Raw genomic sequence first — 27,366 nt, 5'->3', positions numbered from 1 at the left:
TCTGGGCGCCGCTGGCTGGCTGGAGCAGCCTGTTTGTGTTTCAGGATAGCAGAGGGAATGCCGGTGTCACTCCTGCCCATGTGGGGTGGGACTGGCACAGCTCCCGCTGCTGGGGCCGCTGGCAGCACAGCGTCTGTCGCATCTGTAGGGTAGACTAACATGATGGTTTCGGTGAATCATGCTGTGCTTGGTTAGTACTGGTTTGTTACTGTGTTCTCAAATTCCATGAATTTGCATGTTCTCTGTTGCTGTGGGAAAGGGAGTCCAGCCCATAAACCAGCAGTCTTGCAACAGGCTCGGGGAGGGAGGATACATTAATCATAACTGCAGAGAGATTGCTTTGGGTGTTGAATCTTAGCTTCTACTACAAGTCCACAGTGAACTTTGTTTCAGTCCATCTTTTCATTATGCAGTACCTGTTTCTTACTAAGTCCTGATAGGGCTGGCGTTTCAGAACCAGTGGATGGGGCTGCACTAATGGAAGGAATTCATTGTGTGCTTGAAGAAACCTGCCAAAAAGACCAGGACATCAGAATTGTTTATCTACAGGCCTATGCCTGGTGCTTTTGGATTCATACAGCTCTTAACTTCTGTAACTATGTCTCCAATTGAACAGTAAAAGACAGAAAATGAAAAGTGTAAGCATGAAGTGAACTGAAATATCATCTGTCCTGTTTTGTTTTATCTTTTCTACAGATCTCTTTAATTTCATGTGTTTCTAGACATGTGTGTACTTCTCCAGATTATGGAATTTTTAAGTTAGGGTTGTAGCCCAGTAATTTTGTGCAATGAGGGTAAGTCCCAAGAAAATACTTGTGTATGAATAGCATGATAATAATTACATTTTTCTATATGCTGTTACGATACTGTATCTTGGTCTTGGAGATCAGTTTATGTTTTAGTGTAATAGAGGACCCTGAGGATACGTCATGTGTATTATTGCAAAACATCCTAAAGGACTGCTGATATTTCACAACCCTGAACCCTGGGGTTTTTTGCCACAGGCTGTATTAATTTAAATGTCTGTTCATTGAGACACCTTAAAAATGTGGACATTTGTTTAGCACTCTGAATATGAAATCCAAATTACCAACACTTCCCTGGTGTTTTGTGTGAAAATTCAAAGGCTTTTTTGTTGGTGGTGGTGTAGGCATTGTGTGTAACCCCAGCTGGTTGGGCTGTGCTCCCCATCAGCCATGGTTTCCTTCAAACTGGCTGTGACAGATTCTATAGATTCTCCAGTTGACATTGTTTCTGATTATCTTTGCAATGAAGCTGAAGACCTAACAGCTATAACTATACAGGAAAAAACCCACTGAAATCTCTTCAGCTTCATATTTGTATAGGAATGCATGTTGTTTGTGTGAAGTTAAGCTATTTAGGGTGCCACAACAATTTAAAGTGAGTCTTGTGGGATGGTTTAGTGCGTGTGCGTGTGAGTGCACATGTACGTAAACAGGAATAACTTTATCTGTGACTGGTTGAAGCTGAAGATCATTTAAATTGAATTTTTCTTTGTATGTGCAAGTAAAATGATTACGCAAATACCAGGAGGAATAATAGTTATGAAGTGGCGATAGTTTTGTTTAAAATATGAAACAATAGCAATAGTGATTTTTCTCCATGAGGAACAATAGTGGTAACTGAGGGATGGAAAAATAATTTATGTAGAAGCAAAGTGGATTTGTTCAGAGAGAAAGATGCATATGTCCAGTGGCACGTTTTTGTTTTGCTTTTGCATCAGCAGCGAGCGGGCCCAGTTTGGGGTGGCTTCATGTGAGAGTTCTACGTGTGTTTCTTTCCCATGTGCTTGGTTTTCCATAGGTAAATGGGAATAATGACACTGACCTCCTTTGTGCCTTGAAAGTACTGCTGAGAAACATTATATAAGAATTGAGTATTATTATACAAATCATTCTAGTTTGATCCATCTGTGCTGACCTTTTTCATCCACACAGTGAGATTACCGTGACTCGGGGGCTGATGGGTCTCATTGTGTTCAGCTTATCACTGTACTCACTGCTGTTGTGCCAGGGGACATAAATCAGTGCAATCTTTTTTGTTCCCAGCTGATGGATGTTATTAAGAGTTAGCATTTATTTAGAATTTGGTCATGTTTAAAGCCTTTACAGTTGATCTGTGATAATATATATATAGTTACTTTGATGATATTTCTGCTTTCAGTTGACTACAGAAATCTGTTGAATGTTTTGTGACATCTACTTCCTCTTACTTTTTCTATGCTGTTTTATAAATAAGACTTGAAGAGATTGCTCTTGATGTTTGCTGTTCTATAATACTACTTTGCCTTCAGAACCTTAGAAATGCCCAACTCCTCAGCAAGCACGGGTGCCCTAAACCTCAAGAACCTGGTGTGAAATGCAGCAAGTCAGCAAGCAAGTGCTGTTCTCTGAGCTGGTTGTACCCATGTGGGCAGTTCCCACTCTGTGGTGGTGCATTTGCTGCACTGGGACTGGCCCTGGCCACTCCAGGCCTGGCAGTGTCTGCTCTGTCCCCTGGGCTGCTGCATGAGGGCTCTGGGAAGCTGCATTCATTCATTCCCCTGCAGAGAAGAGCAGTGACACTGGTGGTACTCACTGCAAACTCTGTCCCTTCAGGCAGCACTGCTGGTAACATCTGCTTGGAAACACATTAACCTTTTGGAACAACAACCTGAACCAGCTCTTGTGTTTGCTATGAAGGGACACGGAGAGGTGGTGTTTCCACCAGTAATATTTGTTAAATATTTGTAATGTTGGAGATAACAGACTGTCTGGACCATAATGCTGTTTTTGAAAAAAAAAGAAAACAGTAGGGAGGGAGTATTTTATTCATAAGTGATAAATTTTTTTAATTTATTTTTCAACTACCAACACACATCTTACTGTGAAAAATTTGTTTGTTCTTTGTTCTGTCCACTGTTGATGAGAGACCTTACTCATAAACAGAAGCTGGTCCCTTTCCATCCTATCTACATTTAAAAATTTACACATTTACATATTTGTATTTACCCATAAAGAAATTTAAAAGAAAGAACAAAGGCAGGGAAGCATTTCTGTGAACACTTGATAAACTTTTAAGATCACTTTGACAGTGCTGCTGCCAAACAGGGTATTTGTGTAGGGATTAGAAGGTGAAAATCTTTTTTATTGGCAGCAACTCTAGCCAAAAAGACATTTAAACCCATGCTACATGTAATCAACTGTCTTTTTAAAATCAAGATCAAGTAATTTTAATGACCCTTGTATTTCCTAAAGTTGCCCTAGTGGTGACCATGTACCTTTGTCTAGGGAGCCTTGTCAGGAAAGGCAACAGTGCAGCAGTAGCTGCTGATTGTAGAGTGCTGTGAGTCTGGCACATCCTCCTCTTGCTCTATGAAACACGACATTCCAGTGCCTCTTGCAGGCCAGGAAGTGTTGCTGGAGACAGCTCTGATGGAGCCCTGTGGCAGAGCTGGGAGCCAAACCTGGCATTTCAGGATTTTACTGCACTTTGCCATGTGACCTTAGGCTGTTGGCACCAGAGAAAGTAATTTATTTCTTTTCCCTGGTAAGAAGAGGGACAAAGAGAAATAATATGAGAACTGATCTTTGAGATAACAGGGTCAAACGTTTCAGCTGCAGCAGAAAAGAGGAAAATTCCTACAGCAGTACTGGGAAGTGACAGCAGCCTGCAGTGAGGGGGAACTGGGTTTTGATGAGAGTATGCTGGCACAACTTGGGAAATCCCAAGCAAAATCCTCTAACAAAACTAAAACTGACAAGTAAAAGTACTATTTTGAGCTCAGAATGGGAACACAGTGTATGTACATCATAAATTACTGTCGTCTTGTGCATTCTGGCACTGCCTCACGGAGGATGTTTCATAACACAGCAAGGATTTGATGGGGGGTGGCTGTCTTGAGTGTGGGGAGTTTGTAATTTTTTTTTTCTAGGTGAATTAGGTGACTGAATAATTCATTTTACTAAATAGAGAAGCAAGCTGTTTCTGAAGGTATTTTCAGTTACAGATCTGCCTTTTGGAAAATTAAGTAGCAGTGTTACTCCAGATGCCAGAGGAATTTACACAGAACATTAGAACATCCTTGTCTCAAATTGTATGTATTTCTCATATCTCTGTTGAATTTTTTTATGAAGGAGAGACTTTGCATATATCTACATCTTTTCTACTTCTGTGCTGTAACTACAGAAGATAAGATCTTTTTTTAAGTACTCTTTTTCTCTCAGTTGTGTTGCTTCTGCTTCCTATTGCAGAGGAGTTACATTGTTGAATGTATGACTTTTCAGTTACCCCCTGTAAGCACATAGGTGTACTGAAATAAAATGTAAACAAGAGGCCATGATTCGGGACCAAGTGAGAAGAAAAAAGTGGGCAGTGGAGGTGAACAGGTGATGTGAGAAAAGACCAGGGGACAGAGGTGTCCGACATCAGCCTGGGAGCACATGGGCTGTGCTGGGTGCTGTCTGGCTGTCTTCTGTGGGCTGTGCTGGGTGCTGTCTGTCTGTCTCCTGTGGAAAGAGAGTGTCCCATGTGGGCTGTGCTGGGTGCTGTCTGTCTGTCTGTCTCCTGTGGGAGGAGGGCAGGTGTCTGTGCTGTGCTGGGGGAACCTCTGTCACCTCAGGTGCCCTCAGCTGCTGTATGTAGTGTCAGAGAGCGTAAGTAGCTCTTCGGGAGCCAATCCTTGTCCTCACAACTCAAGATCCCAGCTAGACCCAGGCTGGCTCTGGATTACAAGGCAGTGGCAGCTCTTCCTCACATTTGATTCAGCTGCAGCCCCCCCACTGTCCCTGCCCATTTTGAAAGGGAATGTGTAGGAATGGGGGCCAGTATTTGATGGAAGGATTCCCAGCTCCCTTGCTTGGAAGGTGGCCCAGAGCACAGAGCTGCTGCTGCCACGATGGCTGTGGATGGGTCAGTGAGCTCAGTGCTGGTGCACAGCAGCTGGATCACTCGTGGGCTGTAACTCGTGGTAGTGCTGCATGACAGGGTTGATTAGAACAGTGGGTCCAAACAATCAAGATACAGCTTGGGATAGAGGAGGAGCAGCAGTGTTTTGAGGCTCTGGGCACAGAGAAGGCAGGATGGATTAGATCATAAGCAGTCCAAGATCACAGAGAGCATAAACACCTTGTGATGAGAACATGCTGGGTTAGACATGGCATGGCATGGTTGGCTGTATCTCGACATCCACCTGCCTGCCCTGTAAGGCTGTAAAGGCATCACTTACTCCACCTGCACAGTGGGAGGCTGTGATTTGCTCTCTTGAGTGATGTTTACAGAACACTCCAGTATAGAGAGATGAGGAATGGTTAAGACTGGGGAGGTTTATGGATGTGTATTTTGTACACGTGCTTATGATTATAAGTAGGATTTGTATGCTGGCTTCTTTTAGAGGTATTCTCGTTAATGTTCACTCGTGATGCTGAGGTATGGCAGGCTGTGTGCTCTTTGACTTAGGCAAGAATAAATTGTTTCTCGAAATAAAATTACATGTAATTTTAAAGGTAAAATAGTAAAGGTGTAGTTTTGTGAGGTGTCCTTGTAGCATCTCCTGAAAGTTCTGGAGCCTGTTGCGTGAGGCGATGTTTGCTGACAACAAAGCTAATCGGATTCCAGAACCTTAGTGATGTGAGAATTTGCCCAAGTGTTTTTCACAGGTTGCTAAGGAAGTCACTTAAACCTCTCTTTTTACCACTCTTTTTAGGTAATATTTCAGTAATCACATTGCCAGTTTCCAGCACCAACTCTCCAACTAAGATTTTGCCAAAAACCTTAGGACCAATCAATGTGAATGTTGGACCCCAAATGGTAAGTGTTGCAACTCGGGTGATGCCAACTTGTGTAACTGCCTGTGTGGTTTCCTGTTGGTGTCACACACAAACAAAGAGGGAAACAGTGTGAGAAACTTGCTGCTTCCTGCCTCAGCCACAGAGTGCTCCACCTGAGTGGGAGGGTGGGGTGTGGGCTCAGTAGGCTCAGCATCCCAGAACTGCCACTCCCAGCACTGCTCCTGTGTGTGTGTGGCCTCGGGGGATACCCACCTTCCTGGCCTCGAGTGGGAATTGAAACAGCTTCTCCAGCTGACGTTATACTCAAAAGTGTATTAAGGAAAAAAATCACCTTGTTAAGAATGTTACTGATACACCTTGAATGTTTTTAGTAATTTTCTCACCAGTAAATTTCCAGCATTGCGAGACTGCCTCAGATGTCACTAGAGATTTAACTTGTCGAAACTACTCTTCTTAAACTCTCTTTTCCTGTCAGTGGTAACTGTATATGGCCATATATTGATGTTTCAGGGATTTTGGATCTAGTTTTGAGGAAAAAAATTAGGTTTTCTGGTGGCCAGAGAGCTAAATAGGCAATACCTAGAAATGTGAACAGTATCTAGTAACGGGATGCCCACTTGCCAAACCCTTAGCCCGAGTACAGAACCATTTGATGTGTTTTATAAATAATTGGTTTGGACCTTTTTCCCTGTCAGCATTTACCACTGTTCTTTGGTGGGTTTTATCCCAGTTGGACAGAGGGGCACACACATTACAACCATTGCCCCATTGCATTCCCCACTGTGTGGAGCTCTCCATCCAGAGCAGTGGCCACAGGCTGCCAGGGGAGAGCCAGGGACGGCCAGGGAAGGGAGCGGCCAGGGACCAGCTAGGGACAGCCAGGGAAGGGAACGGCCAGGGAAGGGGACAGCCAGGGAACAGCCCTCAGTGCGTCAGTGCTGATGCATGTCTTGCTGGAGCGTGTGCCCTGTAGCATTGCACTGGAATAGTTCTGCCACAGAAGATGTTCTGTGAGTGCAATAAATAGCCAGGAACAGAGGAGAGCAGTCAGTTAATGCAGTTCCTACTCTTACAAGTGACTTCTCAAGGCCCTGCTTTTGCTTTAAGTGAGCCCTAGTTGCTGTTTAAGTTCTATAGCAGGTAAAAGTTGCAAAAGCTACTGTGTGGTGTGAGAAATGCAATTTTTATTCTTATTTTCTTTTCATTTTTTAATTCTTTTATTCTGCTGCTTTGAAAGGATAGATCTATATTCAGAAAATATTTTCCTATTAAATAGCCATTACTGCAGGCCTTCTAAGCCCCAGTGTACAGCTGTGTTGTGCCAGGCCGTTTAAAGCAGAATGCCCACAAGCTCTCAGCAGTGCCAGTGTTGGCACTGCCTTGGCCTTACCCCTGCTGCCAGGGGGGCTTTAGCTTTGCTCAGCCACTGCTCCAGGTGCTTCCAACCAGCACAGCTCCAGGACCAGTGAAGTGGTGACCACTGGTCTGACTCCCTGGAATGTGGCGGTGCCACTGGTGAAAAAGGCACTGTTTGCTGGCTGGATTCTTGTGGTGTAGGTTCCTTGGCTTTCAGTCCGTAGGCCTAAGTTTAACAGCACAAGTGATCAGATGTTAGTGACTAATCACAGTGGTTTCACACATCCTACAGGTGCTGTTCGTTGCATTCGGGCGAGGGTTCTCCTTTCTGCCTGTGCTGTGTATTTATGTCATCGCTCCGGGCACGCGGGGGGTTGTTCCTCTTTGAGATGGGATGAGCCTTCGGAAAAGGGGCAGTGTCGGGAACGGGAACGTTCGCTGGGCACGACTCGGTGTGATGCTGCGAGGCCGCCAGGGGGCGCCGCGGGAGCGGCTCCGCATCTGTCGGGACAGAGGGAGCAGCCCCGCACGCGGGGGTCTGTCTGTCGGGACAGAGGGAGCAGCTCCGCACGCGGGGGTCTGTCTGTCGGGACAGAGGGAGCAGCCCCGCACACGGGAGTCCGTCTGTCGGGACAGAGGGAGCAGCTCCGCACACGGGAGTCCGTGTGTCGGGACAGAGGGAGCAGCTCCGCACACGGGAGTCCGTCTGTCGGGACAGAGGGAGCAGCCCCGCACACGGGAGTCCGTCTGTCGGGACAGAGGGAGCGACCCCGCACATGGGGGTCCGTCTGTCGGGACAGCGGCAATGGCCCCGCACACGTGGTCCCTCTATCGGGACAGTGGCCCTGCACACGGCACGGGGGGGTCCGCAGCAGACCTGCACCTTTGGTTCTCCAGTATCAATCGGGAAATGCATCCCTTGAATCACTGGTTTGGTTTCTCTCAATTCCCGTTTTCACTTGGTTCTGTCCAGCTTTCCATTTGCAAAAAGTAACTGAGGTAAATTTATGTCTTTAAGAAAAAATAATACATACATGTAATCATGATGTGTCAGGAGGGATGTGAAGTAATGCACTGTGAGCTAAGGAAATGGGAAATTCTTCACATATCATTTGTTTTCTACTTGTTTAAACAATATTGATGAATACCAGACAAGTGTCATATACTTGTTGCTTTTTTTTACATATATATTTGCAGACACACACACTCTTGCTGTGTGTTTATATATAAATATATGTGTATATATATATAAATATGGGTGTTAGATAAGTTAAATAGTAAAGGAAACTGTAATGTTTAGTACAGTCAGTACTCAAAAAGGCACTAAACAAATGAAGTAAAATAAAGTTTTAAAAAATGAAATAAAGTGTATGAGTAAAAAGCACTGTCCAAGAAACCTTGGTATGAATCTTAGCATACTGAAATCAAAATAATCAAATGTGTTTTGTTTTAAAGATTGACTAATTAATACTGTTTCAGTTTTAAATACTATTTAAATTCTCCTGGTGACCTACTTTGAAGAATGAACTTAGATGTGATTTAAAAGTTGAGACCAGGTGACTTGGTGTTAACCACGGTACATGTAATTTCACCAGGTTTGTACCTATAGCACAAACTTTAAATTGTATTCTGTAGGTCCCATGCTGTATTATTAGCTTGCCAGAATGCCCTGGGATCATGTGATTGCTAGAAACTGCAGGGAACACTGCCTGGAGCTCAGATTGTCTTCACTACTAAAGACAATTACAAGAGACAAATCCATTGGAAAGAAAGAAGGCTTCATTGATTACAGTGATCAAGAGATTGCCTACATGTACTTGTGCAGAAACAGTTGGGTAACTATAGGTACAGATCCTGTATGCCATACCTAGGAATTGCTTCTATTTGTCTAGTTCATGACCATATGAATAGTACAGTAATATGGTACAATTAGAACATTACCAGTGTTGTAACTGCTTCCCTGTATGAAGATCTTCTGAAGACATCTCTTCTGTATATTTTGACTGCAGCTTGCTTCTGGGATAGAATTACTGCTCCTTTGCTTGGTGCAACGCTTTGTCTGAATTTTGGGCTGTGGTAACCTCTGTTTTCTTAAGGCAGCTGGTTTTTTTTATTCCTAAATTTTACAGATCATAAGCACACCACAAAGGCTGACCAGTTCAGGGAGTGTTCTGATAGGGAGTCCATATAACCCAGCGCCCACCATGGTCACACAGACACACATCACAGAAGCTTCTGGCTGGGTTCCAGGGTAAGACTTGTCGTATTTAAAGATATCTGTGGGTCTGTTCTGGACTTTTCTGTTGTTTATACTGTTCTGTCTATATGGTGGCTTACAGTTTCTAGTTCTTGCACAGCTACAAGCAGTATGGAGTGTGCTGTTCAGCCTGGTATGCACTGCTGATCTCTGCATATGATCATGAACTACAAGCACTGGTCACTTCACTGTCCATTCTAACTGTGGTTTATGGCACTGTCTGTTTGCGAACATGGAGAGTCACAAATTCAGGAATCCTGTTAAAAACAGGCCTTTATTTTTTTCATGAATTTATGGTCTGTTCAAGTAGTGCTGCTGTTGAGCAGAGCAGTGAGTACCTACAGGGGGAGAGACTGTCAGAACCACTTTAAGAGGCATTTAAGAAAAGACTCTAGTGGAAAATTTGGAATGTAATCAGTGTGGTATTTTTATTACTATTTACAGTAGCAACAAGTTCAGTGGGGTTCTGAGGTACTCCAGAGTAACATGACATTCTTTATCTCTTCTAATTAAATGTGGTCTTTATAGTATTTCTTGGTATTTTGTTTGAATACCAGTACTGCTGAGCTTAGCTGTTTCAAAATAGACATGTAGTGCTTTGCCTCTGAAAAAGTAATTTATTTCTGCATCTAGGTTAATTTTTGTAATCAGTGATGAATGTCAGCAGTACCTTTTCAACTTCAGATGCAGTAAATGGAGCATCTAAGGAAGAGCAGAAACAAGAGTGCAATGTTTGTACTTTGACTTTCTCCATTTTACTCTCTAAGCAAGGCCTGTACTTCCCAATCACTGTATTCCCACCATAGTCAATGAAATGAGGCCCAGCTGAGCAACTTTTTTTCTGGGTATGTGTTCATTTCCTGAAATACCTTTTGAATGCACTTAGTTCTGATTTTATTTGAAAAACTTGTCAAAGATTACTTTGTTTCTGTAAGTTTTGTGAAATGTGGAGGCTAGGCAGATGTTCTTTCAGTACCCAGAGGAGGGACAAGCTCTACTGTCTGGTCACAACTTGCTAAAGAGAGTCAACACCCATCACTTTCTGAAGCTTCATCCAAACCCATGGATGGGATTCCCAGAGCAGTTGCAGTGCATCAAACACCACCACCAAGGAGAAGCACCATCCCTCTGTTTGTGGACTGTCAGGGTCAAGGCGCAGGATTCCGAAAGAGCCTGACTCGTGTTTCACCCATAAATGGTGACAGCAGTCAGTACTGATCCATGCAGAAGTCTGTGCAATAGGTCACATTTCTATCTGAGGAAGGGCCTGTGGTGTTGCTGAGTGGAGGTGGTGAGCCCTGGCTGCAGACGGTTCCAGAAGACTGAAGTCCAGACTGCTTGCTTTACCTATCATTGACTCCACAGATTCCAAATGATTTCCAGAGTCAAATGAGATGAGCACACTCAGTCCCACGACTCCACCCAGTCTGGTGCACAGGCCAGGGGCAGCCCTGAGTGTCCCCTGGCTCCAGGGGCCTCCCAGGGAAGCACTGCAGCCCCTGCCCAGCTGCTCTGAGCCCCAGTGGAGCACCATGGACAGGGATCGCCAGACACAAACCCTGCCACTGGTCTGGATCTCACAGCCCAGGGTGTGCTGGCCCTTAAGGCACAGCTCCTCAAATCCATCACGTGTGTTCAGCCTCCTTCATAGCAGGGCCAGGTGTAAGTCTGTGCTGTGACCCCACCCTGGAAACGCAGGGACACAATGGGATACGTGTGTGAGCCGCAGGAATACGAGCAAGTGTGGGATGCAGTTCCTGCAACCTGTTTGCTGGGGCAGCAAATGGGACAGGAGGAAGCGCCAGTGACTGCAGAATGCCAGTCCTGTGCACAATCCCTGCCAGCTGCTGCTGCAGAGCCTCCTCAGCTCTGTCTGCATCTGCCCTGATATGAGCATGTTTTGTGTAAAGATTTCAGAACGTTCAATGGCCTGAAAATACAGGATGTATCTTATGCACTGTTAAAGACATTTTCTTCCACATGGAGGAACTTTAAATAGGAATTTTCAAAGGAGCCCAGCTTCTCCTTTTTGATGGACTTTGATTATCTAGCTCAGCATCAGCACTCCTGTAGTTCCAGGTGAAGTGACTTCCCTAAATTCATATGGGCAAAGCTTGGTAAAATTTGGACCAGAACTTGTCTGGCAGTGAGCTCAGACAACTTCTTCCAAAAGCCCTGACCACCTTCTCTCAGACTGTGTCAATCTCCATGTATCGTATTTTTGGGAAATGTGCAACAGCAAACACCAGAGCCAGTGAGGCCCTGCACACTGTGATTTTTACGCTCTGTAGGTAGAATGTTATTTTCATCTGAAGTTTGAATTGTCTTTTCTTAGGGAGCGAAAACGGACTCAAGAAATTATAGAGTCGGATTATTCAGAAAGGTGAGTATTGCTGAACATGTATTTTATGTACCCAGTCAAACCTGTTTTACTTCAGATCTGCCTTTCAGAGAGATGGGTGTCCAGTTCCCACTTTGAGCAGTTTTCACTCCTTCACATAAAAGCTGTGCTGATGCTATTCCTTGTAGTTGCAATTCATTCCTTTTATAGCTTTATCACTTCCTGATAAATACATTTGCTGTTACAGATGATACTGGGAGTTGTGAAAAACAAACATCTTCAGAAACAAGATTGTTCTAGTTTTCAGTGTGACAAATATGTGTAAACAAATCATCTTCTCCTTTGCTTCTGAAACTTTTTGAAAGCATTCAAGGTGGTTTTATTTGTTTACCTCCTATGGTTGATCAAATTGAGTATCTCTGTAGGGATTGGACATGTTGGGGTTTTTTAATTTGTTGTTCCTTTTTACTCTTTTTTTTCCCTTCTGTTAATGTTCTGTTTTCTTAAATACATTTGCAATTTTGAAAACCCTTCTTATATTTTAATATTTTCCATATCTTGTTACTGCTGACAGAACTAGTATCCCTGAAACATCAAATGAACTCTTCAGACTATACTTAAACAAAAAACTAAACCCAGAACCTACACAGCTGAACTTGTTAAAGGCTTTCTGTTGAAATACACGTCCAAATCTAGCTTGTGTGAGAAAACCAACTGCTGTTTTTTTCTATTACCATTATCTAAGCTCTTGCTTTTCTGAAAGAAGGTGGTGAATCGAAAATAACCCTGACAGTTGGTGGTTGTTAATTTGGCGCCATAACCCCAATGAATATGTACTTACTCTCCACGAAAGAAATTCTTCTATCTCTGTCTTAACTATGATGACACATAGTTTAATTCCTCTCATGATCAACTTTAGTATCTCCTACTGCATTTTAAATAGGGATGTCTGAGCCTTTCTATTTTAGGCACACACATGAGAGATCCCCATAAGTCTGGGTTCCAGGCACACCCTGTGAGATTTTTCTCCTTTTTTTTAAGTTGTTCTTTTGTGAAACTACCTGGAGATGAATTCCAAATTCATTTGTAAGCATCTTCCCAGCAGCATGTGTTCAAATACTACCAGTGCAGAAATAGCCAAGAAAGGGGAAAGGGCTCCAGTGCACTTTTTTGCTGATTTTTAAGAAATAAGAAATGGTTTTCATTCAGATAGTACAGATTCCTGTTGCAAAAGGCAGACCCTTTGCCCTGTAATGAAGCAGCTTATTAGCATTCAATTTATTAAAATAGTATTTTTCTCTTTCCAGTAAGAGAAGCAAAAAAGGAGATAAAAATGGGAAGGGTCTGAGGCACTTTTCAATGAAAGTTTGTGAAAAAGTTCAACGTAAAGGAACAACATCATACAACGAAGTGGCTGATGAGCTGGTGTCAGAGTTCACCAACTCCAACAGCCACTTGGCTGCAGACTCGGTAAGCAGATGGGTGTGGAATGGTCACACCAGTACAGAGCTGGCTTGTTTGTCATGGGATTCTGTCCCTCCTGTCTCTGCACTGTCTGCCACAATCCATACTTTCCTTCACTTACTTAACTACTTCTCAAATATAAAGACTTACCCTCTGAAATTCAGAAATACTGAATGTAGAATTGAACTCGCTCTAAACGATAAACAAAGTAGCGGAGTCTGCCAAAATAACTAACTTTAAGAAAAGGCTACTCTTGAACACATGGTGTGTGGTCTTGTCAGGCCTTTCAGCTGTGACACACTTGCCATACTGGCAATTTCCTGCTTCAGGCAGGCCTGAAGCTTCCATTTGTAGCCAGACATGTTCATGTGGTATCCAAGGAGTAGCACAGGGGAGGGATCATGTTTTAATACCACTCTGACTGCTTTTTTGGCACTTTTATCTGCTACATATCTATGAACCATGTGTTCAATTGTTTTTCCTTTATTAATTCTTTCATCGTAATTAATGCTGTATATTGTTTTCTTAGCAGGCTTATGATCAGAAGAATATTAGACGGAGAGTTTACGATGCCCTTAATGTCCTGATGGCCATGAACATCATTTCAAAGGAGAAGAAGGAAATCAGATGGATTGGCCTTCCTACAAACTCAGCTCAGGAATGTCAGAATCTAGAGGTAAAGGGAGGAACATGGGGAATTCTGTTTAGTTCACAGCTTGTGATAATGGAGTTGCTCCTCTTTAGAAGAGGTTTCTTTCTCAGTTTGAAACTGGTTGGTTTTGATTCTTGCACACTATAAAAATACAAATTTTGATATTGGAATAAGCTGCAAGGATATGTTTGTGTATGCCTACTTCAGTTTGAAGTTAGTATACATTACATGAAGATTTTTAAAAAACCCAAACTGTTTACCTTACAAAAATGGACAGTGGTGTAATAGCTTGAATTAACCAGAAGAAGGTCAAAGGAATAGGAGACCAATTCTCCATTAATGTCTGTACTTGGAAATATGATTCAAAGGAAATGAAATTGAAAAGTAATTTCTGCTGGGGTGCCAAATGCTAGTTATGAACTGCCAAAGAAACAACAAAGAAGTTTTACTTTATTAGTTATTTCCATTATTGTTCCAGCAGGCTAAGAGTTACGTTGGGTTTTTGCAGGGATGCCAGAATTTATATGCACAAATGTTGCTTGTCCTTCAGGCCAAATGTGCTATAAATAAAACCCCAAGTCACTGTATTTACTGCAATGTGCTGTAATGGCTGTCTGCAAACACAGCTTCATATGTATGAGATTTGTGAGACTTGTGCTTAAGTTATCTTAAAAGGTGGGTGGTGACTCTCCAGTTCTTTTTGTACAGAGTCACTTACATCAATTGTCCTTCTAGATGTGGTAATAGAAAAGCTTTTACTGTTCTTGTCCATTACAACAACATCCACCCAAAGAGAATGCATGTGCTCAATCATTATACTCCAGGATGGGGTTTTTTAATTATGGATAAATCTACATTTTGCATGCATTCATGTGGATGCATTGTCTACAATATAGGTTATTGATACAAACATGGAACTTGAATTTCATTGGGTCATCCTCAGTGTTCACATGTGATTCACTGTTTCAGGCTCGAATTACACATGCACAAAATAGAAGCCAGGCATATTTTTTTAAAATGTTGCTTCCTCTGACATAATAGAAAATAACATAAAATATAGCTGCATTTTTAGGGTGCAAAAATCAGAATTAATTTTGCTTTTAAAGCTGTGCAAGTTGCCTACTCTTCTTACAGTGTAAATCCTAATAAGATCACCAGTACAAAAAGACTTGCTGTATAGAAACCATGTCTAAATGGTACGTGTGCTGCTTACTGGTTCTAAGAGTCCTGGAAAAGAAAGGCATTTACTGTGCTCTGAAGGAACTATTTTAAACATTAAAGTCTGTGAGGAGGGAACCACCACAGAGCAACATTGGAAGTAAGATAGGGGGTTTGGGCCAGCTCGGTTTTTAAACACTGCAGCATTTCATTTCAGTGGCTGAATGAAAAGGTAATTTAAGGGTTTAACATTTTAGGGAGCAGTGCTGGCACCAACAGGGTGAGGAATAACCCCTTCTAACGGTAATGACTGTCATCTTGTTCTGTGCTGATGTGCAGAGGACAGTTCAGATACTGCTGTACCTGCAGGGTCCACAGGCATCCAACACTGCAGCTGTCCCAAGCACTGCATATCCCGGGGCAGGATGGCTCCATGAGGTGCCAGTAACAAACTCATTGCAAGGAAAGGATTCTGTGCTTATGTAGAAAATGTTCCCTCTGTCCCTCTTTTGTCACTGCAATCTTGTTTGTGTAATGGAGTCTCAGTCTCAGTCACTGGAAAGGTGCAGGTGATGCTCCTGAGTTCAGCCTCCAAATGTTTGTGTCTAGGAGCCTGCAGTTAGAACAGTGGGACATGCACAGTTCTGGGGCAGTGGAGAACAGAAGGGAAAAAACCCCAAAAAATCAAAGCACCTCCTCAAGCAAGTGTTTAAATTGGTGCTATTTTTGGCACTCAGCTCACAATACAGAGGAGGATTGGGTGGGGAGATAATAGTGTCCTGTAATTGATTCCTTACTGGAGTTAAAATTGTTGACAAAGAAAGAAATTACAGTTTGACGGACCTGGAGAAACTCTTCTGATGCTGCAATTCACCTGTTCAGTTTGGCACATGGAACAGCCAAGGTAACGAAGCAAACACCTTGACGCATTTACATTTGTCTTTTAAGATAGAAAAACAGAAGCGGATTGAAAGGATAAAACAGAAGCGAGCCCAACTGCAAGAGCTGCTGCTGCAGGTACATTTGATTTGAATTTCTTTTTCTGTACATGAAAATACATTTCCTAAACTAACTCTTGAAAGAGACAAGAAGGTGATAAATGAGAGGGGAAAGAGAATACAGATCAAGGGAAGTGGGGGAATATTTTTTGTTTCAGTGTAATGAGCTTCTGGTCTGAGGTAATTGTGCTTAAAAAGTACCAGAGAAGACCTCTGACTGCAGTGCCTTTTCAAAAGGAGTGGGGGGAAGCATTTTCCAGCAAGCTTTAGTCCTTTCTTTTTCCTTCTCCCGGGAGTGTGAGGGGGCATAGTCAGTAGGATATGTGTGGAAAATCCGCATTTAACTTCTGTTCCTAGTGAACTTCACTAGTGCAAAGAGAAAGTCAGGCCACAACTTACTTTTTGACAAAAAATTACTGAAAGTATTGAGAGCTGATAAATCAGACCTTATGACATTTTATTTCCTGGAAACTGATGACTGCTCTTTTATTGTCAGTGATCATTTTTCTTTCTGTTTTTACAGCAAATAGCGTTTAAAAACTTGGTACAAAGAAATCAACAAAATGAACAGCAAAATCAAGGCCCTCCATCTCTGAACTCCACAATACAGCTGCCTTTCTTAATAGTCAACACTAGCAAAAGAACAATTATAGACTGCAGCATATCAAGTGATAAGTGAGTATTTATGGAATCAATTTTTATAATTTTCTTTTTGTAGACTGGAATTTTTGTTAAAACAAATGAGGGAAATTTTTCTAATTTACTAAAAGTAATTATTGTATTTACATTTGCAACTGTCACTTCAGGGAGTTGCTTCTTGTTTTGGTTTGGGTTTCTTCAATATTTAATGCAACTGCAGTAGTAATAGGAATGATTTTATCAACACTGCTTTATAACCACTACCTGAAAAGGTTGTTGTAAAAGGCACTTCAGGCTGACATTTCAAAGAGCATTCACTGCACAGAAGAAATGATTGAATGAAACTCTATACTAGGACAGCACTACCTTTTCATGAAGCCATGTGATAGTGCTTCTATTTACTGTTCAAATGCCAGAAAAATGTATACAGTCAGGAACGCAGAGTGATCCTTGTGACATAAAATAAGATCCCAGAGGTGATGGTCACAACCTTGAGTGTCTTTTAGCAGCAAAAGAGTGGCACCTAGTTCTTGAAGGAAATTACATAGAAATTTGCAATACTGTCTGTAAGCAAACTGCTATAGTTGCATTCATATTAACTTGAAAAATCTTCCAGTTATGTAATTCTGGGGACTTGTGCTCCTCATCCTGTGAAAATATGGCTGGAAGTATGAGGAGCTGTTACGTTAACTGTTAATCGGATCACAACTAGTTTATTAGCTGAAAATAGCTGGCTTTGCTTTAATGCTGTAGATTACAGATTTCACTCTGTGGTATGCAAATCCTGGACTGAACTGCAAGTCAATCAGACAGCAAAAATAGACAGTCTCTAGTAACCTAAGCACCAGCATGCAAAACAGCAATCCTGTTGAAAGTTGAATTTTTGTAGAAAATTGGACTGAAGTCCAATACATTTTGTGACAAAACTTCTGGAATACTCCAATCAGCACTGCAGTTCACCAAATTGGACATTTTAGGATCAGTTTTGATTTAGCACAATTATACCCTTACTTTATAGTCATGCTATAAAATTCTTTCTGCACTGGTACACAGTGTCCTACATTTATGTTTGAGGTTGTTAAAAGTTGAACAATTTGATACTGACTCTTCCGAACTGCTGCTCTGAAGGTGTCAGAGGTGAGTTGGCACCTGGGACCCAGAGCAGTGTAACACCCTTGTACAGCCTCCATTTGTAGGAAAACATGGCTACTAAAAGTGAGCACACCAAAATTATTTAAGTTGTTGATCCTTCAGTTTATGTAACCCAGCTTTGGTATTGCTGTCATCTGGAGGTCATTAAGTGTACAACCCAAGTTAAACAAGCTTTGCACTGTGGTTATTATTTGTGCAACTGCTTAGAGGCAGCAGCAGTGTGTAGATAAACAGTGCCAGAATCTGCTGGTGTTGTAACCACTGTCCCATTGACCTGTTAAACGAGTTAGCAAAAGCGGGCACTCGGTTTGGAGAATTCACATCCTGTAGTTTATTTGGGAGTATTTGTGCTGCCTCACTCCATTACTGGTCAGCTTGAGTGTTTGCCCTGCTCTGGTTCAAGCCCAACAGCCCACTCTTTAAAGGGCTTCCATTTTCCTTTCTTCTCCAGTTACCATTTCTATAAAGCACTCGTGTTGGTAAGGCCAGTGAAGAGCAAAGCTCACAGCAGTAGCTGCTCAAAATTGTGCTTACAGAGAGTCTTCTAAAGGAAAGTAATTGTTTGGAAAAGTTGTGCCTGCAAGGCTGATTTAGTATCATTAGGAACAGAAGTTTGTGTCCTCTAAGCTTTTTCCTATGCAGGAACAGGCTTTATCCAGCCAAAACAGAATGAAATTTCTCCCAAATAAGAATAAGAAGTTATTGGGCAAGTTTCATTTAGCGTTTGAGAGGGTAGATAGACAGGTGCCAAGCAGCATTCTGGGAATGGCATTTCTGAAGTTAGAGAACGAAAACCAAAGTTTTCAGATAAAGTAGTTGAAAATTATGTTGAAAAGATGAGGCACCTGAGTAAGTCCCATTGAAACAGGAAAAATATATTTAGTGTACATGGTCCTTCTATATACATGCTGTTGGTCCTAGGAAAAAAAAGGAACCAGAATATCTAGTTTTAAACAAGCATTCAGACACAATAGATGTATCAGAAACTTGGAAAATGAGAACATTTCTAATAGGACATGCAGAAGATTTTGCCATTGGAGATTCAATGCTGTACATTACAGGGAAAGTGTAGGAATTGGGCTCTTGTACCTTTTTTCTGCAAGAGCACAAAATCCAGATTAAAATCACTGGTGATTTGCACTTACCATGGGAAAGGGACTGGAAGTGTACCCGAAGTTGTATCCATAGTATTAGTGGCCTCTGGACCAAGCTTTTAGTAGTAAGATGGCAGCCCAGTAACTCATTCTTTGAGAACAAGGGTTGACCTCTTGGTAACAACCGAAATAATGCTGGGAATTACTAGGAAGAACAGTAAGGAATACAGTGTAAACCTGGAGGCACGGAGTGCTTCTCTGTCTGGAATACTGTGCGCTCTCTTATTCTTGGAAAATATATAACATAACCAGGAGAGAGACATGGGAGGGCAGCAAGAAGGAATGCAGCTTTGGAAAGGCTGTGACAGAAGGAACAGATGGGCTTCTCAGCCTGGAAGAGAGAGGACAGTGGCTTCCCAGGTGTTTCTAAAATCATGGGTGACATGGAGAATGTGCACAGAGAACATGTCAAGTCCCCTAAAGAAAACCCTTAAACAGCTGTTGGCAGCAAGAAGTGCAGGCACTTCCTGTACCAGTGACTGCAGGTAGAAACTGGAGAAAAACATTGGAAGTTCCTCTGCTTGGAAACTTGTGGGGAGGGGAGGGATGTTGCCCTCCTTTCTGTCATCCAGGATTGGACCACAGCACACGGGAGGAGCAATACAGAGCTACAATAAATGCAACCTTTAATCCAGTGCCATAAGAACAGAATTCAGTTATGATTTAGTAATTCCACTGCTTGCTGGTGCTGCCTGGGTGTGACACTGGTGTCCTCCCTGTCTGTGTACACGTGGTTCTATGACTCGAGCTGTGCCAGTCCAGGGAGCAGGAATGCAACTGCACCGGGTACAGGTACAGTGACACAGCTTATTTTCCCTCAATGTAGTTATGCTTAAATAAATACAGGTGCATAAACAAGAGATTTGCAAGTAGTAAGGTGTGAGTCACAGAAGAAATGGTGCCTGGAGCTGCCAACTACACCCAGCATGAAGCATTGTATTACCAAGTGAGAATCCTGTCTGCAGACACAAAAGCTGTAATGCCCAAGCTTACTGGCTCCAGGTATAAGAAAATGAGTATTAGAAAAAATCTGTCAAGAAAATCCATGACATGAGCTTGGAGAGCAAATGGAAGACCCACCACTGAGTTACCTTGTAGAGATTTTCCAGGGATAAAGGTTTTGTCATCAGAAAATGAGATAGTGGGAACCAGCCTTATCTTGTAATGCCTGGACCAGCACTGTCCAGGCTTTTGATAGCCTGTGATCGTAGCTTAAGGCCAGTCTGGATGCCCCTGCTTTTCTTAAAGCTGTCTTAAGTTTATATGACAATTTCCACTTTTATATGCAAGGAAAAGCATTTAGAGAGTCCTGCAGCAGAAATGGTGGGTTGTGATACACAGGACTCTGAACAGACTGCTTTGCTGGCTGCATCCAAAAAAGCAAAATTATACCAAGGTAAATAGGTCAGTTCACAGGAGGGGAGTTGCACATTAGAACAGAAAGTGAAATGTAAAAGAAGCAAAACCAAAATAGTTATTTTGGTGACAGGGCTGCAGGTGACATTATTGGCTTTAGTGCAAGGGAAGGTTCATGTTTAATAAGGCCTCCCTCCTCCCCTTTGAAGCTTTCTTCGTGCAGTGGTGAAGTTATTTTAATTGAGAAAATGCCATTTTAGACCCAGGAGGCAGGCCAGTGTCGGAGGCAGGAGAGAAAAAGCATTTTTTGCACTTCTCTTTCCCTAAGGACTCTTCACAGAAAATGAAGAATCCAGACACTTACCTCAGTGCATACTAAAAAAAACAGAGAAAAAACAGTCAAGAAAAGCACAGGCTGTGCTCTTTTCAAAGCCATCTCATGTTCAATTTTTTACATGCAGATTTGAATACCTCTTTAATTTCGATAACACTTTCGAGATCCACGATGACAGTGAGGTGCTGAAGAGAATGGGAATGTCCTTTGGGCTTGAAGCAGGCAAATGCTCAGCTGAGGACTTAAGAACTGCAAAATCACTGGTGCCAAAAGCTTTAGAAGGCTACATCACAGGTAAGATACATGCAACGTTTAAATATTGTTCCTGATCAAATCCACAACCTTAGTTCACTGAAGTAAATTTAATTAAATTAACCTAAAAGGGTATGTAATGTCTCATGGGACCGAGTAGGGTTGGTACATGAACCTGTGATTTTACTGTTAATTTTGGAAGGTTTATCATAGTTGTCCTGTAAATTTAATTCACAGTGATTTATAACAACAAACTTCTGAGTGAGCTGCATTATGAAGAAATTATTCCTTAAATAACTAAATTGATACCAATAACAGATTTTCTCACATTAGTATTAATTTTGAGTAACTGGAGGTATGGAGGTATGGAAGAAGGCAGCTCCTCCCAGGCTGAGGAAGAGAAAAGAGAAAGAGCATCTGGAACAGGTTGAGTGTAATCCCTCAGGTGCCAGCAGGTGCCAGCTGAGAGCTGAGCTGCTCTACTGAAGCAGGAGACTCCAGAGGCTTCAGGACAGGTGTCCCGTGCACAGGCCTTTACCTCCCCTGTTTGAACAGCTCATGCTTAAACAGACTCAAACCTCGAAATCCTCCAGTATTGCACCACTGGACTAGAGCTGCTAAAATTTGTAATCACTTCCTTTAGTTACTGTCAGAGCATGTTCTTCTTGCTCTACCCACAGCTTAAGCTTAGCCCAGTGTTTTCTCAGGTTTCTGGAGGGACTTTATCTGTAAAGGAAATGTTACCCAATGAATTACTGTGAACAGACCTTTGTTTGTGAGGAGAGGGAGCAAAGCTCTTGCCCTGACTTCTCTACTGACTGGGCTCTGGTCTTGTTTAAATTACAGTAGTATAAAACTGTGTCTTTCACACGGGAAGGTTGGAAACTTCAAACATTTGGCTGAATTTTTTTTAAACTTTCCTAAAGTTGATTCCCTTCTGTTGGCAACATTTAATCTTCATGTCAGGATGTTTAAAATTCAGTAAGAAAAATACAGTTAAGTAGTCAGGAAGTTGAACACATTTTTGTATTCTTGATTTAACTATGTGCAAGAATTATGAATTAAACAATTTCTTAAAATTTGTGATGTCAAAACACTGCTGGATATAAATTAAATTCAGTTATATTCAGTAAAATTAGTACACTTTAAATGGTTTAACATTTCAATCAATAATTTATCAATACTTGTTTGTGTTTTCCTGGTCCTCTTGTCCTGTGCATTTTAAAACTAACATTCCATATTTTAATTTTGGTCAATTTTGAAATTGCACCCCCAACTCTCTATAAGATAGCAGTGGTACTAAAAAGAGAAGTTGAACGAAATCCTGATTTGTTCCTTGCAGTTTCATTCAACTGAAAATCATTTACCATGTGATTTATCAGCAGTGTAAGAAAGGGGAAAGGAGCAGAACCCACGTCTTCTTAATACTGTTACAATGCTTAAGTTACTTATTGCTCCCATGTGTCAAATTTAAATTAAAATTAAAATTTCTTTTTAATTTTAAACATGCATTATTTTACCTTCAGAGCACAAGACTAAAAAAAAGGCAAAAAAATTCTGAGGCACTAACAGTTGGGGTAACAACATCCCACTTTATGTATCCCACTAAGGCAGTGGGCAAAGAAAGTGGTGCAGTTCAGGACCTCTAGATTACAACACTTCTTTTTGCTTCCCTGCATGAAGAAGTTCTCTGTCACTTACCTGTATAAGTTTTGACTGGAAAACAGGCTGGAGTTGGAACTACAGAGGCAAAAGTACCCCCTGACTGAAGGAGTTTGTTGAACTATCAACAACAACCCTATGCAGCTCTTGAACATTAACTACTAAAGCCACTGAGGGTGTTGCTTTAGAGCCTTCTCATGTAAAGTACGAATTTCTACCAAGTGTATCTGCTGCAAGATATGCCTAGTTCATAATAAGGATCCCACTCTTAGACTGGACTGCACCACCCTGGGAAGGTTTTTCCAAGCTGCTTTCCCGGGTTCATAAGTGTAGCTGTTAGCAACTGATCTACACTGCTGGAGGAAATAAGTCTTTCGTTGTAGGCAGACTTCTGTTTTCACAGACTTCGTACTGGAAATTACTTCAGCTCCCCATCTTTCACCAACTTCCTCTTTTCCCTGGCTCCTCAGAGCCCACTGGAAAATTGAATTTAGAAATACAAGGCAATGAAAAGACAAGGTAGGGGTCTGCATCTGTGAACAACCTTTCTGCCTTGTGTAAAATCCACAGTTTCTTCTACCTTGTTGTTCAGAAAGAAAAGCTAACCAGCTATTATCCAAAAATGTTAATAGACCACAAGATTACTAGCAGTGTCTTGTTACCCTTCTGGAACATTAAGCATGTACACATAGGTACACTCCTGCAAAATGCCAGGAAACAACACTGTGGTACATCTCTATTAATCTAAATACAATGCAGTCATTCCAAATGGTTTAGCCTCCTCCTGCAAAGACAGGAGGAAGCTGTCAGAACTTGTTCTCTGTAACATCAAACCTACATTTAGGGCAATCTTAGGGAAAGCCATCCAGCTATGTCCACATTTAACTATTCTCATCTATTCCATCCTCATAGATCACCCTAAAACTGCCACTTCTTAATGTTTGCGGTCATGTTCCAAGGAGTGCTGTCAGAACACCATCCTTGCTAGCCTTGCTTTGTGACTTAAACAGGCTGCCAACAGGTTTCCACGGCACAAGGGAGCCTGTGGATCCATCCCAGTGCATGGTGAGCCTGTTTCCATGGCTGTATCTGCCTGCTTAAAGCAGTCCCTGTGCCAGGCAGCACAGTGCCAAATCCCACAGAACCAAAGCTTTTAGGAACACAGAAGGACACAAGAGAATGTGTATGTAACAAACATGTTTAGTTATTCCTCTTACCTGCTCTTAGAGAACAATTCCAGATCAACATGAGTAGTGCAATCCCATTTTACTGCCACTGTGCTGTACAGAACAGATGTTCAGTTAAGAATAGAACTTCAGAGTGAGGACTCTGACTCCTGGGTTAATGCATCCAGCTGCAACCACATGCAAGCACCATGGAAAAGAACTAGACAGTCTTAGTGACTTTGTTTTCATGTTATCTTTTTGTCAAGATGGAATTTGGGTAGGTCAATAGAAATACCTTACCTAAGAAACAAGTTAAAAAACAACACACACACACCCCCCCAAGAAAAAATCTCACAAGTGTAATTGGGTCAATGGACTTGTTTTGCTGTTTCTCTTGGCAGAAATGTGCTTAACTGGAAACAACTGACAGGCATTACTTGTTAGGGAATTTGAAAACAAGTACTATGAGGGTTTTAAGTAACCTGTTCATGGCCCTCAGGGGGCTTTAAGAAATTACCTGAAAAAATTCAGCATTATTGCAAGACCATTTTAATGGTCTTAACCCTAACATTTCCTATCCCCAGGGAGGACACTGCCTTACAGTCACACATACAGGGTACAACAGGCTTTCTCTTCCCTGCTCTTGCCACCAGACCTTTGCTATGGTCTGTGCATGTGCACAGCCAGCCCTGCTGGCAGAGTGGACGAGGAGGCTGCACCCCAGCCAGCCCTGAGAGCGCCAGGATGGAACTGCCTTTGAACCCAGAACACACACGGCTCACACACAGCCCACCTGGGAGGCTTCACTGCATCCCACTCTCCTCCCAGTAAATACAGTTCATTTGTACCTTCACCAAGCAGAGCAGGAAATCGTGGCACACTCCAGAGGGTCAGTCTGTAGCAGGAAGTTTCCATGAAGGACTCCAGAACTCTCATTTCAGATACCTGAGACTCCACTCTCTAGACAAAGGGAAAAGCTTCAGAGAAATGAGCATAACTCTGAGAGGGAGTTGCAAGGCCTGAGTGCACCCACAAACAAGGGTGTAAGTTGATCTTGATTAAATAGGGCATATCTACAGTATAAAATCAACTTGAGCTACTGGTATCTTCTAAACTAAACTATGGAATCCTAAATGCAAAGTTAAAGATTGTAAAAGGAAGAACAAATTTAAGTAACTATCATAAATACAGTTCTACTTTCTTCTAGATATGTCTGCAGGATTTTCATGGATAAACCAAGGGTTACTTTCCAGTTCAGCACAAGCAGTTTCACATGTAGAGGCAGCTGGAGGCACTTACAATACTAAATCAAGGTAAATGAAACAGTTTTTTATTCAGGGGTAGTTATATATGTTTGTGGTACTTTCAGTAACCTCACTATTTCATACCATTTGCATGCAGGAATTGAGATGTTTTTCTTATTTTGGTAGATTTTGATTGTGAAAAACTCTCTAATTCTGTCTTCCTTGATAATTATATTGGAAAGGTCAAATCAACATACTTTGAATTTTGTACATACCAGCTATTTTGTACCTATATTTCATAAGAATAGAATCACTTTTGAGTCTTTTTTCCTGGTTAACCTTAAATTCCTGCCTGGACATGGACTACACATAGGTATTTACATGTGGATAAAAGGCTGCTAATATTTTTGAAGAATGCAAAAGAATGTTTGGTGTCTAAAGGCACTACTGCTCAAGCTCTCATGAAAGTTCAGTCCACACAGTTTAAAATTAAAAACCAACAACGGAACAGGAAAACACCACCAGCACAAACCTAATCCAAAATACACTTCAACCATACCTTGCTATGAGGTTACCTGTACCATAAAATGTGGAAATAGCGATTATTTTGGAGCAGGTTCTTCATCATAGCATTTGATAGCTTCATTTCATTTTGCAGATATCTATTGACAAAACTGTGATGGATTTTGTCTTCCTTGATCCTTCTTCAGTTTGAGCAATCCTGCTAGTTTTCTGTGGAAAAAAAAGTCACCCAATAATCTTTTCTATGCAACTTTCCAATGTTTTATCAGTTTTCATAACTAATATCTGTATTTACTGTATTGCTTTCGGATTTTCCCTTGCTGACAGCATTTCTTAGACCAAAGGAAAAGCTGAGCCCAAAAATAAAAGGCTTAAAACCTCATGGGAAATCCTCTAAACTTCACTATTTCTGTTGTTTTGATAGTGAGAATGCAGGGCTGTGTCTGGATGCTGAAGTGGCCTTAGCGACGGGGCAGCTCCTTGCCCCCAGCAGTCAGCAGTCCAGCAGTGCAGCGTCCCGGGGGGAAACGCCCTGCTCCTTCAATGAGGAGGATGAAGAGGATGAAGACGAGGATTCTTCCTCCCCAGAATGAGGAGAGTAGAAAATGGAACATACAAAATGCTGCTCAGATACTCTTAATGGGAGTTCCTGTTTGGATTTTACTGGTTTCTTGCCTTGTTTTGCACTGTGTTCAGTGAAGCAAAATGGAAGCTCCAAAACAAATTTATCCACAGCTGAAATTGAAAACTTTTTGTAAATGAACACAGAATGACATGTAGAGACAGAGCAAAGTGGTTGTTACCAGCTCAAACCAAGGAAAAGAACCAAGTCCCTGAAGATTTGGCAAAGCAAACCCCAAGTTCACCTTTTCCACTTTGGCACTCAAGTCTCTGTCTTCCCCTTGTCTTTATCAGATGGAGAAGTGGGAAAGTGAACACACAAAAATGTGCTGGAAAAGCCATTTAAAACTGTCTTATATGAAAATGGTTATAGGGAAAAGGGGCTGTTAAAATGTTTGCTTTTTTCTGTTCAACTTGCTGTATAGAAGATTCTTAAAGTAATATAAATTGCAAGTGATTAAGTGGATCTTGGAATAGTTTTAATTCATTTTAGATACTCTAAAAGTAAAATTCGTATAAAAGGTTCATATGTTCATTTATACTGCAGACCTAATTTATTATAAATAAGTGATTATTCTTAGCCATTATTAAAACAGTCAGGAAAAAACCAGTATTCTCTGCACCAGCTTTTTTCAAGGAAAAAAAGTTTAAAAATTACATTTCTAGATTACAGTGTATTGAGTGTAGCTTCTCCTTTACTGTTCTACCTTTATATAATCCCTTTGATGTTGAGCATGTGTTGGACTTTTTCAAACAGGCCTCCCACCATGTTAAGGCTCTCAGGCAGCATGTTTTCAAGGCAGTGTTTTCCAATGTGGGGTGGGTAGGTCACATCTTTAAAGTCATAAGCTGAGGTTCTTAGGAAAAAAATAAAATTCTGACAATATGTCATGTCATATTTTGCATTCCAATCAGCTTAGATTATGACAGACCAACCTTCTTATCATTAACTTCTGTTGCACTCACCTTGATGCGCCTTTGAGAATTGTATCAAACTACTTCCAATGATCTGTGGCTCAAGTTACACAACACAAATCCCATCTAAACTGTTAAATTAGACTTGCAGCAGGAGGCTGTGTGTTCCATGGGCAACATCACATCCATTCACAGGGTACCTTTTTTAAAAGGAACCCAAACTTGAATATCAAAATACACTGTATATATACTCTTCCCATGGTGTTCTAACATCAGGATTTCAACTCATCTAGAAGTTAACTGTTTTTAAATAGGTACATCCAATTTAAAATAC

At 41.6% G+C, this 27,366-nt stretch overlaps 1 protein-coding gene across 2 annotated transcripts in view; it reads left to right on the top strand.

The window, feature by feature from the left end:
* TFDP2 (transcription factor Dp-2) overlaps positions 1-26,583 on the top strand; it is a 46,267-nt gene extending 19,684 nt beyond the window's left edge. Inside the window, exons 4-13 of one of the 2 annotated variants that reach the window (XM_071566116.1) lie at positions 5,705-5,808; positions 9,275-9,396; positions 11,738-11,785; positions 13,051-13,213; positions 13,740-13,883; positions 15,966-16,034; positions 16,539-16,690; positions 20,778-20,944; positions 24,938-25,043; positions 25,921-26,583. In XM_071566116.1, coding sequence (XP_071422217.1) covers positions 5,705-5,808; positions 9,275-9,396; positions 11,738-11,785; positions 13,051-13,213; positions 13,740-13,883; positions 15,966-16,034; positions 16,539-16,690; positions 20,778-20,944; positions 24,938-25,043; positions 25,921-26,089 — 1,244 coding nt within the window. In that variant the 3' untranslated portion in view covers positions 26,090-26,583. Of the gene's footprint in view, positions 1-5,704; positions 5,809-9,274; positions 9,397-11,737; positions 11,786-13,050; positions 13,214-13,736; positions 13,884-15,965; positions 16,035-16,538; positions 16,691-20,777; positions 20,945-24,937; positions 25,044-25,920 lie in introns of both variants that reach the window. The other variant, XM_071566115.1, reaches the window with a different exon arrangement.
* The last annotated feature ends 783 nt before the right edge of the window (positions 26,584-27,366 follow it).

The sequence above is a fragment of the Pithys albifrons genome, chromosome 11 (genome assembly GCF_047495875.1).
Source record: "Pithys albifrons albifrons isolate INPA30051 chromosome 11, PitAlb_v1, whole genome shotgun sequence".
In the NCBI taxonomy this organism is placed as follows: domain Eukaryota; kingdom Metazoa; phylum Chordata; class Aves; order Passeriformes; family Thamnophilidae; genus Pithys; species Pithys albifrons.
This window is presented reverse-complemented; position numbering and strand designations above follow the sequence as displayed.